Source organism: Syngnathus floridae, chromosome 1 (genome assembly GCF_059516105.1).
Source record: "Syngnathus floridae isolate MCC-2025c chromosome 1, RoL_Sflo_1.0, whole genome shotgun sequence".
Lineage (NCBI taxonomy): Eukaryota > Metazoa > Chordata > Actinopteri > Syngnathiformes > Syngnathidae > Syngnathus > Syngnathus floridae.
The window spans coordinates 27683027-27697729 of record NC_142413.1 but is presented as its reverse complement, the minus strand read 5'-3'; the positions used below and the strand labels follow the sequence as shown (position 1 = coordinate 27697729).

At 46.6% G+C, this 14703-nt stretch overlaps 2 protein-coding genes across 4 annotated transcripts in view; one reads left to right on the top strand and one right to left on the bottom strand.

Annotated features, from left to right (window-relative positions):
• Positions 1-14703, top strand: part of LOC148404776 (janus kinase and microtubule-interacting protein 2-like) — a 142741-nt gene that overhangs the window by 49360 nt on the left and 78678 nt on the right. The gene's annotated exons all lie outside the window — the stretch shown is intronic.
• LOC148404783 (janus kinase and microtubule-interacting protein 3-like) lies at positions 8384-13098 on the bottom strand. 3 transcript variants are annotated; one of them, XM_088392065.1, is made up of 12 exons: positions 12908-13098; positions 12670-12783; positions 11322-12438; positions 11167-11237; positions 10926-11030; positions 10471-10781; positions 10197-10259; positions 10012-10110; positions 9691-9930; positions 9504-9563; positions 9214-9447; positions 8384-9134 (listed from the first exon to the last, which is right to left on the bottom strand). In XM_088392065.1, the coding sequence occupies exons 6-10, from the start codon at positions 10537-10539 to the stop codon at positions 9513-9515; spliced, it is 522 nt and encodes a 173-aa protein (XP_088248191.1). In that variant the 5' UTR covers positions 10540-10781; positions 10926-11030; positions 11167-11237; positions 11322-12438; positions 12670-12783; positions 12908-13098; the 3' UTR covers positions 8384-9134; positions 9214-9447; positions 9504-9512. The 3 variants fall into 3 exon arrangements, with proteins under 3 accessions (XP_088248191.1, XP_088248184.1, XP_088248199.1); XM_088392058.1 differs by having other exon boundaries at positions 8385-9134; positions 9214-9563; XM_088392073.1 differs by having other exon boundaries at positions 8387-9134; positions 9214-9563; positions 9697-9930.

The following is a 14703-nucleotide window of genomic DNA, read 5'->3' as shown; positions in this document are numbered from 1 at the left end:
GTGTTGTTCAGTGCGGCATGGTGTTGTTCAATGCGGCATGGTGTTGTTCAGTGCGGGATGGTGTTGTTCAGTGCGGGATGGTGTTGTTCAGTGCGGCATGGTGTTGTTCAGTGCGGAATGGTGTTGTTCAGTGCGGCATGGTGTTGTTCAGTGCGGCATGGTGTTGTTCAGTGCAGGATGGTGTTGTTCAATGCGGGATCGTGTTGTTCAGTGCGGCATGGTGTTGTTCAGTGCGGCATGGTGTTGTTCAGTGCGGCATAATGTTGTTCAGTGCGGCATGGTGTTGTTCAGTGCGGCATGGTGTTGTTCAGTGTGGCATGGTGTTGTTCAGTGCGGCATGGTGTTGTTCAGTGCGGCATAATGTTGTCCAGTGCGCCATAATGTTGTTCAGTGCGGCATGGTGTTGTTCAGTGCGGGATGGTGTTGTTCAGTGCGGCATGGTGTTGTTCAATGCGGCATGGTGTTGTTCAGTGCGGGATGGTGTTGTTCAGTGCAGGATGGTGTTGTTCAGTGCGGCATGGTGTTGTTCAATGCGTCAGTGCGGCATAATGTTGTTCAGTGCGGCATGGTGTTGTTCAGTGCGGCATGGTGTTGTTCAGTGCGGCATGGTGTTGTTCAGTGCAGGATGGTGTTGTTCAGTGCGGCATGGTGTTGTTCAATGCGGCATGGTGTTGTTCAGTGCGGGATGGTGTTGTTCAGTGCAGGATGGTGTTGTTCCGTGCGGCATGGTGTTGTTCAGTGCGGAATGGTGCTGTTCAGTGCGGCATGGTGTTGTTCAGTGCGGCATGGTGTTGTTCAGTGCAGGATGGTGTTGTTCAATGCGGGATCGTGTTGTTCAGTGCGGCATGGTGTTGTTCAGTGCGGCATGGTGTTGTTCAGTGCGGCATAATGTTGTTCAGTGCGGCATGGTGTTGTTCAGTGCGGCATGGTGTTGTTCAGTGCGGCATGGTGTTGTTCAGTGCGGCATGGTGTTGTTCAGTGCAGCATAATGTTGTCCAGTGCGCCATAATGTTGTTCAGTGCGGCATGGTGTTGTTCAGTGCGGCATGGTGTTGTTCAGTGCGGCATGGTGTTGTTCAATGCGGCATGGTGTTGTTCAGTGCGGGATGGTGTTGTTCAGTGCAGAATGGTGTTGTTCAGTGCGGCATGGTGTTGTTCAATGCGGCATGGTGTTGTTCAGTGCGGGATGGTGTTGTTCAGTGCGGCATGGTGTTGTTCAGTGCGGCATGGTGTTGTTCAGTGCGGCATGGTGTTGTTCAGTGCGGCATGGTGTTGTTCAGTGCGGCATGGTGTTGTTCAGTGCGGCATGGTGTTGTTCAGTGCGGAATGGTGTTGTTCAGTGCGGCATGGTGTTGTTCAGTGCGGGATGGTGTTGTTCAATGCGGGATCGTGTTGTTCAGTGCGGGGTGGTGTTGTTCAGTGCAGGATGGTGTTGTTCAGTGCAGGATGGTGTTGTTCAGTGCGGCATGGTGTTGTTCAATGCAGGATCGTGTTGTTCAGTGCAGCATAATGTTGTTCAGTGCTGCATGGTGTTGTTCAGTGCGGCATGGTGTTGTTCAATGCGGCATGGTGTTGTTCAGTGCAGGATGGTGTTGTTCAGTGGGCATGGTGTTGTTCAGTGCGGAATGGTGTTGTTCAGTGCGGCATGGTGTTGTTCAGTGCGGCATGGTGTTGTTCAGTGCAGGATGGTGTTGTTCAATGCGGGATGGTGTTGTTCAGTGCGGGATGGTGTTGTTCAGTGCAGGATGGTGTTGTTCAGTGCGGCATGGTGTTGTTCAATGCGGCATGGTGTTGTTCAGTGCAGGATGGTGTTGTTCAGTGCGGCATGGTGTTGTTCAATGCGGCATGGTGTTGTTCAATGCGGCATGGTGTTGTTCAGTGCGGCATGGTGTTGTTCAGTGCGGCATGGTGTTGTTCAGTGCGGCATGGTGTTGTTCAGTGCAGCATGGTGTTGTTCAGTGCGGAATGGTGTTGTTCAGTGCGGCATGGTGTTGTTCAGTGCGGGATGGTGTTGTTCAGTGCGGCATGGTGTTGTTCAATGCGGCATGGTGTTGTTCAGTGCGGCATGGTGTTGTTCAGTGCGGCATGGTGTTGTTCAGTGCGGGATGGTGTTGTTCAGTGCGGGATGGTGTTGTTCAGTGCGGCATGGTGTTCAATGCGGAATGGTGTTGTTCAGTGCAGGATGGTGTTGTTCAGTGCGGCATGGTGTTGTTCAGTGCGGCATGGTGTTGTTCAGTGCGGCATGGTGTTGTTCAGTGCGGCATAATGTTCAGTGCGGCATAATGTTGTTCAGTGCGGCATGGTGTTGTTCAGTGCGGGATGGTGTTGTTCAGTGCAGGATGGTGTTGTTCAGTGCGGCATGGTGTTCAGTGCGGGATGGTGTCTTTCAGTGCGGCATGGTGTCGTTCAGTGCGGCATGGTGTCTTTCAGTGCGGCATGGTGTCGTTCAGTGAGGCATGGTGTTGTTCAGTGCGGCATGGTGTTATTTAGTGCGGCATGGTGTTGTTCAGTGCGGGATGGTGTTGTTCAGTGCGGCATGGTGTTCAGTGCGGCATGGTGTTGTTCAGTGCGGTATCGTGTTGTTCAGTGCGGTATCGTGTTTCTCAGTGCGGTATCGTGTTGTTCAGTGCAGTATCGTTGTGTTGTTCGTATTGTGTTTTTTTGTTCGTAATGTGTTGTGTTGTTCGTATTGTGTTGTGTTGTTCATATTGTGTTGTTCATATTGTGTTGAGTTGTTCGTATTGTGTTGTGTTGTTCGTATTGTGTTGCCTTTAACACTTAGCCTCTAACACTTAGCCTCTAACACTTAGCCTCTAGCATCTAGAAGGTAAATAAATAGGAAGGAAGGACTCACCGGTGACGTCTTCGCCCACGTCCAAGCGTTGTACTTTGTATTTTCATCCTTCTGACAGTGGAAAACATAGCCAACAAACACCGTGGAACCTAAACGAATGAAAGAAAACTATCATTTGGCCACAACCAACATTCACAGATACAACACAATGTGACGTGCGGGGTTGAGGTTAAAGGTTGAGTGAAGGGCCCTCGTTTTAAACTACTTTTTTGAAAAGGATTGGGAACAAGTAAGACGTATTTAATTTATTTAATGGGAAGTAGTAAGAGCTATTGAATTTAATCTATGTATCATATTCTATTGTATTGTATTCTGTTGTATTCTTTTGGATTGTATTCCCACTAACCCCACTAAAACTTCAGCCCACAAAAACTCGCCTCTGGCGCCTAGCCTCTGGCACTTAGCCTCTAACACTTAGCCTTTAACACTTAGCCTTTAACACTTAGCCTTTAACACTTAGCCTTTAACACTTAGCCTAGAAGGTGAATAAATAGGGTTAAAGGTTGAGTGAAGGGACCTCGTTTTAAACTACTTTTTTGAAAAGGAGTGGGAACAAGTAAGACGTATTTAATTTATTTAATGGGAAGTAGTAAGACTTATTAAATTTATTTAATCTACTTTTCTTCCCAGGCAAAATTTGATGTGCTGCAATTCCAAATTTCCAAAGTGAATGAAGGAATGAAGTCCTTTAAATTATGATTTTGTATAAATACTAGGCATTAACACAAAATCGACGGCACAAAATGGGCAGACTTTACTTGTTTGAAAAGGACTGGTTACAAGACAGACTTTTTTAATTTATTTAATGGGAAGAAGACTTATTTAGTTTAATTGATCTATTTTTGTTCCCTGGCAAAATTCGATTTGCTGCAATTCCAAATTTCCAAAGTGAATGAAGGAAAGAAGTCGTTTAAATTATGATTTTGTTTAAATACTAGGCATAGACACAAAATCTACGGCACAAAATGGGCAGACTTTACTTGTTTGAAGAGGACTGGTTACAAGACAGACTTTTCTGATTTATTTAATGGGAAGAAGACTTATTTAGTTTATTTAATCTATTTTTGTTCCCTGGCAAAATTGGATTTGCTGAAATTGTATTTTGCCAAATCTTGCCTTGAGACCTGATAGGAAGTATTAAACGCTTAGTTAAATCAATACAAGTTGGTAATAAGAGCGAGTAATGTTGGTTGAACCGATGAATGAAGGTTGAAAGCAATTTAAATTATGACTTTGTATAAATACTAGATATTAACAGAACATCTACTGCGCGAAATGGGCAGAGTTTACTTGTTTGAGAAGGAGTGGCTTATTCAAAACTAAGATTTATTTAATCTGTTTGTTCCCAGGCAAAATTGGATGTGATGCAATTCCAAATTTCACCACATGATGGTGCCCAATTTTGACTTCATAGGACATATTAAACACTTAGCTTGTTATTATGTTCAAGGTAATCAGATTTGTTTATTATTCTAATGGCCTCTTCAAAACTATTCTGGATTACTACTTTGGATCTATTCTACATTACTTGGCAACAACATACTCTGTAACAGATTAGGCAGTATAATCATATATGTTAACTTGAGAGTGCCCACACTCAATCTACTTATCGTGATGTGTTAAATCAATTACTGTTAGACATTATTTGTCTGATAATCTACCAAATCTTTGAATTGAAGAATTTGTGATTTAATTAATAGCTTGTTCAGGGTAATCAGACTTGTATATAATTCTAATGGCCTTCTTTTGAAAACTATTCTGAATTACAACTTTGGATCTTATATTACTTTGCAACAATCTACTCGGTGACAGATTAGGCAGTATAATCACATATGTTAACTTCAGTGCCCACACTGTATTTATTTATGGTTATTTGTTAAATCAAGTACTGTTAGACATGAAATAGGAAGTGTTTAACATAAATGTTATGGCTACTCACCATTGTAGCTCGCTCCTGGTCAATGATACGAGCCTCTTCTTGCAGTGGAAAACTTGCAGCCAACAAACACCGTGGAACCTAAAGGAATGAAATTAAACATTAACATTTCGCCTCGACCAATTTTCACACGTACAACGCAACGCGGCTACACTTCTGCTATTACAAACGTAAATCTCCTTAAACACAATGAGTGTTACTTACCGTGTACGCTCTAGACGGTCCAGTTGCAAGCAGAAAATAAAGATATTTCCGTTGATAATCGTCGCTGCTCAGTGGCTCACGGCCATCGCGCCAACAGATTTGAATTTTGGCGGAGGTTCGGGCAATTACGTCATATCCGCGGCACATGACTGCGACGTAATACCCGCTTATCTGAAACGGCAGTTAAAAGTAGAGTTACATCAAGTTTTCTTGGAACCTAAACGAATGAAAGAAAACTATCATTTGGCCACAACCAACATTCACAGATACAACACAACGTGCGGGGTTGAGGTTAAAGATTGAGTGAAGGGCCCTCGTTTTAAACTACTGTTTTGAAAAGGAGTGGGAACAAGTAAGACGTATTTAATTTATTTAATGGGAAGTAGTAAGACTTATTAAATTTATTTAATCTACTTTTCTTCCCAGGCAAAATTTGATGTGCTGCAATTCCAAATTTCCAAAGTGAATGAAGGAATGAAGTCCTTTAAATTATGATTTTGTATAAATACTAGGCATTAACACAAAATCGACGGCACAAAATGGGCAGACTTTACTTGTTTGAAAAGGACTGGTTACAAGACAGACTTTTTTAATTTATTTAATGGGAAGAAGACTTATTTAGTTTAATTGATCTATTTTTGTTCCCTGGCAAAATTCGATTTGCTGCAATTCCAAATTTCCAAAGTGAATGAAGGAAAGAAGTCGTTTAAATTATGATTTTGTTTAAATACTAGGCATAGACACAAAATCTACGGCACAAAATGGGCAGACTTTACTTGTTTGAAGAGGACTGGTTACAAGACAGACTTTTCTGATTTATTTAATGGGAAGAAGACTTATTTAGTTTATTTAATCTATTTTTGTTCCCTGGCAAAATTGGATTTGCTGAAACTGTATTTTGCCAAATCTTGCCTTGAGACCTGATAGGAAGTATTAAACGCTTAGTTAAATCAATACAAGTTGGTAATAAGAGCGAGTAATGTTGGTTGAACCGATGAATGAAGGTTGAAAGCAATTTAAATTATGACTTTGTATAAATACTAGATATTAACAGAACATCTACTGCGCGAAATGGGCAGAGTTTACTTGTTTGAGAAGGAGTGGCTTATTCAAAACTAAGATTTATTTAATCTGTTTGTTCCCAGGCAAAATTGGATGTGATGCAATTCCAAATTTCACCACATGATGGTGCCCAATTTTGACTTCATAGGACATATTAAACACTTAGCTTGTTATTATGTTCAAGGTAATCAGATTTGTTTATTATTCTAATGGCCTCTTCAAAACTATTCTGGATTACTACTTTGGATCTATTCTACATTACTTGGCAACAACATACTCTGTAACAGATTAGGCAGTATAATCATATATGTTAACTTGAGAGTGCCCACACTCAATCTACTTATCGTGATGTGTTAAATCAATTACTGTTAGACATTATTTGTCTGATAATCTACCAAATCTTTGAATTGAAGAATTTGTGATTTAATTAATAGCTTGTTCAGGGTAATCAGACTTGTATATAATTCTAATGGCCTTCTTTTGAAAACTATTCTGAATTACAACTTTGGATCTTATATTACTTTGCAACAATCTACTCGGTGACAGATTAGGCAGTATAATCACATATGTTAACTTCAGTGCCCACACTGTATTTATTTATGGTTATTTGTTAAATCAAGTACTGTTAGACATGAAATAGGAAGTGTTTAACATAAATGTTATGGCTACTCACCATTGTAGCTCGCTCCTGGTCAATGATATGAGCCTCTTCTTGCAGTGGAAAACTTGCAGCCAACAAACACCGTGGAACCTAAAGGAATGAAATTAAACATTAACATTTCGCCTGGACCAACATTCACACGTACAACGCAACGCGGCTACACTTCTGCTATTACAAACGTAAATCTCCTTAAACACAACGAGTGTTACTTACCGTGTACGCTCTAGGCAAAATTGGATGTGATGCAATTCCAAATCTATCTGAAACGGCAGTTAAAAGTAGAGTTACATCAAGTTTTCTTTTTTAATCAACACAATCATTTACAACCGTTGACCAGAAAGAATCGTCGAAATTCGACGTCCCCCACAAACGCCACGCTCACTCGCTTTTCAGGGCAACAAAAGTACTTCTTTTTAAAAACGATGAGTTGTACTTACCGTGTACGCTCTGGACGGTCCAGTTGCAAGCAGAAAATAAAAATATTTCTCTTGTTAGTCGTATGTTACCATCCGCTGTGTCTTTGTCAACATCGCCGCCATTTTCCTACTTCCTGCTGCGAGCCACGCCCACGGATTTAAATTTGGGCGGAAGCTCTTTCCATTGGCGTCGTTTTCGCGTATAGCAAATCCGATTGGTTGGGAAGGGGGCACGGTTATGCAGCCGAGGGGTCCTGTGATCGGTGGGATGTAAAGTAGGCGTCGACGTCACGTCCGCGTCACGTGACCACGACGTGGCAGACGTCATATAGCAACCGCTGTTTTGTTTAGTAGACTTACAGTTGTTATGCATTGACATAATGGCGCACACACCAAATAGATTTAAATAAATTAAATAATTCTTCTGCCCACTCTCTTTTAAACAAGTTAACTCTCCCCGCGGATTTGAATTCCGGCGAAAGTTACGCCCATCGACGTCACGTATGTCACGTGACCACGACGTGGCAGATGTCATATAGCAACCGCTGTTTTGTTTAGTAGATTTACAGTTGTTATGCATTGGCATAATGGTGTGCACTCAAAATAGATTTAAATAAATTAAATATTTCTTCTGCCCACTCCCTTTTAAACAAGTTAACTCTGCCCACGTCCATTGACGTCTTGTCTGCGTCACGTGACCACGACGTAGCGACGTCATATAGTAACCGCTGTTTTGATCAGTAGACTTAGTTATTATGCGTTGACATAATGGCGCACTGGTTAGCATGGCCACCTCTTAAGCATGATGTTGCGGGTTCGACGCCTGATCAATGTTAGCATGGAGTGAGCTGAAGTGCATGGCGCTGAAGATTTGAATCTTTGAAATGCGCTGAGGTCTGACATATCAGGCAGAATGGTTTGCCATCACGTTCAACAAAAAATAGAAACTTTCCCACTCTGATTAAAACGTCCTGTGTTCATCTACGTATTTTCGTTTTGCTGTGCATCTTTTCCCTGCCATTTCGAGAGCCCAATTGACACTCATAGTTTAAAGAAATGTGTTTGCCCATCCTACTTTGTGGAATTTCACCACATGCGCTTTTGACCAAAATACCAAACCGAACTCAAGTGAAGCCAACACGCACAACCCCCCCCCCACACACACACACAAATGTTGATATGAACATAAAAGAGCCGCATGCGGTTCGGGAGTTGCGGCTTGGCCAAACCTGTACTATACAACTTTATTTGTATAAAATTTTCACAACAGCTGTCACACAAACAAAGCGGGAAAAACCGAAGACGTGCGTGTTCCGCCCACGCTGGATTTATTTGCACCTTTGAAAAGACACCGTATTGCCGCAGATGTGGCAAAGAGTACTTTTGGGCATCTGAGACGGAAGGATGTCCAAAGCATCACGTCACCTGCTCTGGTAGGCATGGTGGTGGGACGTTGAGGTCAACCGCTTTGGGGTTGGCTGAATCTTTGATCGCAGGATGCCACACACTTGAAGACAGAAGCAGAAAAGCAGAGCTAAATGCAAAATGTACTCACCGGTGACTCCAATTTTTTTCCCCCCTGAAGAAACAGCTGGACGGGTGGCCCCGGCTGGCCAGTGGGACTCTTGTTATTCTGACCCTTTTTAGTGCGCGTTTGGGGCAACAACCGTTTTTTGTGGCGCTCTTTTCTGGTTCAAAAGTGCCCTGCATGTGAATTTGCTTTTCCTGCCTTCTGATTGGATGAGCGCCGGTGTGACGCGGTGCCTCTGTCACCGTGGCGGGGGGTATACGTTGGCATCGGAGCGTCTGCCAACGTCTGAGACCGGCTGGCAGTGTATCGGAGGTGTCGAGTGCGGTGCCGCTGGAGCTCACTCACCAGCTGGTGTTAGGGCCACAGAATGAAGGCCAAGGAGAAGAATAGAAAGAGAAACAGAAACTTCTCCTCCAATTGTTTGATTTGTCTCTTCTGAGCTTCGATGAATTCTTTCAGCTCTTTGTTCCTCTAGGACGGACAAATGGAAAGTGGCATTCAAAAGCCAGTAAGCGTGCAAGTAAGTGCCGGGCTGGCTTTGGGCCCTTACCTGTTGCGCGCTGTGCAGCAGATCCATTCTCTCTTGGAGGATGCAAGCGTCGCGCTCCCTCAACTCGCACATCAGGGCTCGCTTCCATTGGTCCACGTAGCTCCTAAGCTCTTCTCTCTGATCCGCCGTCAGCACGTCATTCACGCCAGCGTGGCTGGCTTTTTCGCCGTCCGTGGCGGGGCAGTCCCGCTGCGGTAGCGCCTCGTACAACATGGCCTCCAGCTCCAGGATCCTCTGGGCCGCAATCCTCGTCCATCAGTGGTCCGGCGGGAGATTTGAGGGCGGCTTACCTTATGAGCCTAGTCCATGGAACACTTCCTGAAGTCCAACTCTTCATCCAGGTAGCCCTTCTGCTTGCAGAACATAGAAGAGCCCAAAGGCACAGCGTCAACAAGCTTCTTTCAGCGCAAAGCCTTCCAAAAGTCACATTTGAGCCGCCGAGTCTCGTGGAGTGCGAACATAAGGAGTTCGACATACACTTACGGCGTTATAGCCCAGGATGTCCAGCTTCTTCATCAGATCACTGATGACGATGTCCGGGGGAAAGGCGCAAGGAGCAATGTAAGGTGTTCTGGGACCTCGGGTTAAGGTTAGGGTTGCGAGGGACGCCTTACGTACGCTCACGCCCTCGGCCTCGCAGTAGATCTGCAAAGGGCTGAGGCCGTCTGGGAAACGGACTTGCAGAAACTTCAAGACGGGGGAGCGCCACTCCCTCTCCTGAAAGGCAGAGGCATGCATCCGTCCGTCCGTCCGTCCGTCACATCTCTGGCCTCAACACGCTTGTGCGAGTCTTCCCACCTCCAGCTCCAGGATGCGGAACTCAAGCAGTTCGTTTTGGTCTCGGATATCCTGGATGTGCTCTTTCAGACGCGCTTCTTCCGCCTCCATCCGCCTGACCTGAAAAGACAGTCAGACCTCATCTGCGGGGCTTCCCGACGGGTGTGACGCCAAGCGACTCCGCCCAGCGCCTTTCTTTCCGTCACCTTTTCGGCCAACTGCTGATTGCTCTGACGCAGCAGCTGCTTCTCCTCCACCCACTTGACATTCTAGAAGAGACAAACGCGTGGACAGCTTTGGAATGTTGTGTCATTTTCATCCACAAATTCTTTGGTTGACTGGAAAATGACATTTGCTTTTCTCCGCATTTTCCCAGCCACATTCGGGGGGGGGGGTTGGTCCAGTAATGCCAGACGAATGAGTGACTGAAGAATGTAGCTATTTTGTCTGAGAAAAAGGTGTGCTCATTGATGAGCTTACCTGTCCTTGTTGCTTCAGCGCTGACTCCAGATCTGCTACTCTGCTTTGATAGTGACCCATTTCTACCATCAGCTTTTCTCTGGTCTGAAAGGAGGAGGAGGGAGGCTCCTCCTCCTCCTTTCAGACCAGAGAACACCCGAGGCTGGGTGAGAACGGGGAGGCTGCGACCCGGCCGGGGGTTGCGGGAAGGGGCGCCACCTTGATCTCCTTCTCGGCGTCGTAGTCCCCTTCGCTGGTCTGGGCTAGCAGAGCGTAGGCTCGTTGCAGCGCTTGATATTCTTGCGTCAGCTGGCGGTAGCGAAGCTCCGCCTCTTCATGCACACACCAATGCAACACAGCACTAGTACCAGAATCAGTCAGACCGGCGACAAAGCACCCGCGACGCAAAGACGAGTCCGATTCCAGGCTGAAGAGGAATGTTTGGTGCCAATACGCTGGCAGAAATGGCGGGCTACCTCTTCGGGTTCCGTGTCGGGGGTTCTGTCGGTGTGAAAAGACAAGGACGATCCGTCCGAGTCCACCAACACGTCTTCGTCGTAGCCGTAAAATGTTTCGATGACCTGCGGGCGCGGAAGCAAACATCTCTCTGAACAAACTGAAGCGACACCTCACGATGAATCGACGAGAGGAACGATAGCGAGAAAAAGGCCATTTCATCTTGCGCAACACCAAGCAGCCGCAAACAAACAGACTCACCTTGCAGGACCTCACGCTTTGTTCCTCCTCAGAGATTCTCGACGTCGGTATCGTAGCAGCAAATCTCTCTCCTGTCGACACAAATAATCCGCCTTTGAGATTCTTTGGATGCAAAGGGAACGAACGGCTCCGGCGCAGAAACAAACGCGACTCACAATGACATTTCTGACATGAGCTCCTGTCTCCAGAGCCTGAAAAACACGTCACCGGCGATGATTGGAGGGAGGCTCGTCTTTTCCAAAAGTGACAACTACAGGGTGTGTCAGGGTTTTCCAGATTATCTTTATCGTATCATTATGTTGCTTTGACTTTGACTGCAACCTGTAATAAATAATATTATTTATCCCTTATTTATCCCTATCGCTTATCCCTTCCTACACAAAGTCGTAAAACACCCCTTGCTATGTTTTGACTAGAGGTCAAGGGCTTCCTCTATTCAATCCACTCTTACACCCACCCTGTTTCTCTTAATTAAAATGCTCGTGCAGGAGCCGAGAGTCAGACTTCATTCGTACAACGGATGGACTCTCCACCTGCAGGTGTCCAAAAGAACTTACTTGTCTCCCGTGTGGTTCTTGCAAAATAAGTTGGAGCGAGCGCAACTCTAACAGGGTGCATTTTGCCACTAGCTGCCTACGGACAATGATGTCGCGCTCGCGGCTCATGGTTGACGGGCTGAGCAGCCGGGCAAGTCCGTCGTTTTCAGCGCACAGCGAGTGGCAAAGGCGCTGACAAAACGGGAGCTTTGAGCTGCTGAAAACGGCAAAACAAGTCTAAAGCGTGTTCAAACGCGTGCGCACAATGCTCCTGCTTGAAAGGTCGGAATTTAAGGGGCCAATTTTTTGGATGGCGGCCGCCGGCCAAGCTTTGGACGGAAAAGGTTTCCTGGCGACAGCGAGCGAGCGTGGCGCTGCCGTACGTGCACCGAGTCGCCTGCCTGAAGACCTTGGACAAGTCGTCGATGATGTGCCGCTGCTCCACAACTTGAAGGAACTCCATTTCACCGTCCTGCTGGCCGCAACCGCGGTCCAGGTCATTGAGCGAACTAGGCCTTCTCTGTGGAACACAAATGCAGTGGACTCTGTTGGCACGCCGCCGTTGTCCGCGTCGACTTACCAAGCTTGCCATCTCCTCGTTCTCCTGGGTGACAAAGCGCACTTTGTTTTCAAGGTGACACAGCACCAGCGAGAGTTCTTCATTCTTCCTGCTCAGGCGTTTGTTTTTGTACAGGAGTGGCAGAAACTGGCTTTCTGTTTCTCTCAGTCGCTTTAGCTGCAAGCATGAAGTGCGGGATGTGAAAGACGCACAACACGCGGGCCAGAACGTATCCATTCCTTTTGCATCGGTTTGAACGGAATCGTGGCTTTGGCTCCCAATAAAAGACATCTACCAGGCAACCGACTCGACGCGCCGCTCAACTAATAAGCAAGCGCAATGGGTGCCTCGCTGGATGGCGCGCATCAAACGTAGCGCAAACCTTCAAGCGTGCCGTCAATAAATTACCAGTTCATTGCGCTCTTCAGAAAGCAGGGCGTTTCGATCCTCCAGGTTCCTGATGACTGCGCTGAGCTCAGCGATTTTCAGATGAAACCCTCGCGTGTCCCGATCCTCCTGAGACTGAAAACGCCCCGCAACACACACACACAAGCACTCGTTCAAAGTTCAAAACTGTTTTTGTGCTACCTTCCTCCAGCAACGAACTAAGTCATGCGTACTGCAAGTGTGTGATGAGGTGGCTTACGCAATGAAGAGGATTGCTAGTAGCGGCGTTGACCCCACTTCCAGGGTAGTTTAGGCCCGCCCTTTGGGAATCCCTCAGGGCAGCGATCTGCTGCTCGGCAGCCTGAGTCTGCAGCTGAAGGCGGTGGACGTGGCCGGCCCCAGGGCTTCATCCAAAACACTAACCGCTCTGTCTTTCAGCTTGATCTCATCCGTCTGGATGTACAAACGGGGAGCGCTCAGGCAGGCGGGCAAACTCATTTGCCAGAATTGTGACAAAAACAAAGAGAGCAACCGGCCAATTTTTTTTCTTGAATCGACTAGAACACCTTTGCTGTGACAAAAGCGAAGCGAGCAACCGGACATTTTCTTCTTGTGAAATAGAATAGAATAGAATGCCTTAGGTGTCATTGCACTGCAGGTATACAACGAAATTGGGAACATAGCCACGCACCGCGCATCTGATCAGTCCTACCAGTCGGCGGATCTCCCTCTCGCAGTCTCTCTTGGTTCGGCTCAGCTCCTCCCGATGCTGGTGATGAGCCGATCGGAGCTCGGCCGCTCGGGACTGCCAGGCCTGCTGGGCCGCTGCCAGGGCTTCTTCCGCGCTCCTGGTGGAGGCGACACCGCTCGGTCTCCCGACACCGCCGCGTCTCCTCCACCTCCGCCAGCAAAGCGCCCCCCCTCCTCACCTGAGCAGACATTGCGCCACACCGGGCCGTTGAGACCGCAACGGAGCGCCGCGACGCTTACTGGGGACAAGCTACACAATACGGTAGCGGCCGCATCGAAGCCCGACGTGGCGTGCGGATAGTCAGACACGGATAGAGCGGATCACCTTGTCCATGGAGCCGTCCCTCAGGCTGAGGACCAAGGCATTCAGTCGCTGGATCTCTCCATCTTTGATTTTGATCACTCTCATCAGCTCCATTTCATGCTGCCGCAGTAATGTCTCCCTGGTAATGGCTAACTCTTTCTGCTTCTCCTCATGGAGTTTGCTTTTGAGTTCCGTCATGGCGGCGGTGGCACGGTGGTGCTCCGCCCGCAGGTCCTGACTTCTCTCTCTCTCCAGACAGCTGACCTGACATGACTTAGACTTAGACAAACTTTATTGTCATCTTGTCTGCACATGGTGCATACAAAACGAAATTCCGTTGCATACGTCTTACAACAAAGTAGTGATATTGCAGTTGAATAGAAGTAACATATCCTATGAAAATATATATATATACATATACTATATATATATATATATATATATATATATATATATATATTAAAAATAAGTATAAAGTGCAGCAGTGATAATTATGCAATAGTGCAAGTAGGCAAAACAGTATTCAAGAGTGTGCAGAGGAATGCTAAACCATGTATTAAACTTCTATTTAAAGGGTTTATACAAGTTCAGTAAAGTTGGTAGTGCGAGATAGTGCAAGATAGAGGTCCGTAGTGTCATAAAGTACAGTTCTGTGAATGTGTGATGCAGAGTTCAGTTTAGAGCTCAACAGTTCTAGTGTTCAACAGTCTGATGACAGCAGGGAAAAAGCTGTTGCAGAACCTGGTGGACCTGCAGCGGATGCTGCAAACCTCTTCCCAGAGGGCAGCAGGGAGAACAGTCCATGGTGGGGGTGTGATGGGTCATTGATGATGTTACGGGCACGGGACATGCAGCGCTGAGATGAAATGTCCTGAATGGAGGGAAGAGGAGCCCCTATGATCCTCTCTGCTGTCCTCACCACTCTCCTCACGTTCTTCCAATCGGAGGCGGTGCAGCCTCCACACCACACAGAGAGACAGCTTGTCAGAATACTCTCTATG

Bases quoted from the DNA above. Each gene is read 5' to 3' on its own strand.
- LOC148404783 (XM_088392065.1), bottom strand. From the start codon at position 10,539: ATGGTAGAAATGGGTCACTATCAAAGCAGAGTAGCAGATCTGGAGTCA. The intron at 10,260-10,470 runs GTAAGCTCATCA...TGTCTCTTCTAG, and splicing joins CGCTGAAGCAACAAGGACAG to AATGTCAAGTGGGTGGAGGA. The intron at 10,111-10,196 runs GTGACGGAAAGA...CTGTCTTTTCAG, and splicing joins ATCAGCAGTTGGCCGAAAAG to GTCAGGCGGATGGAGGCGGA.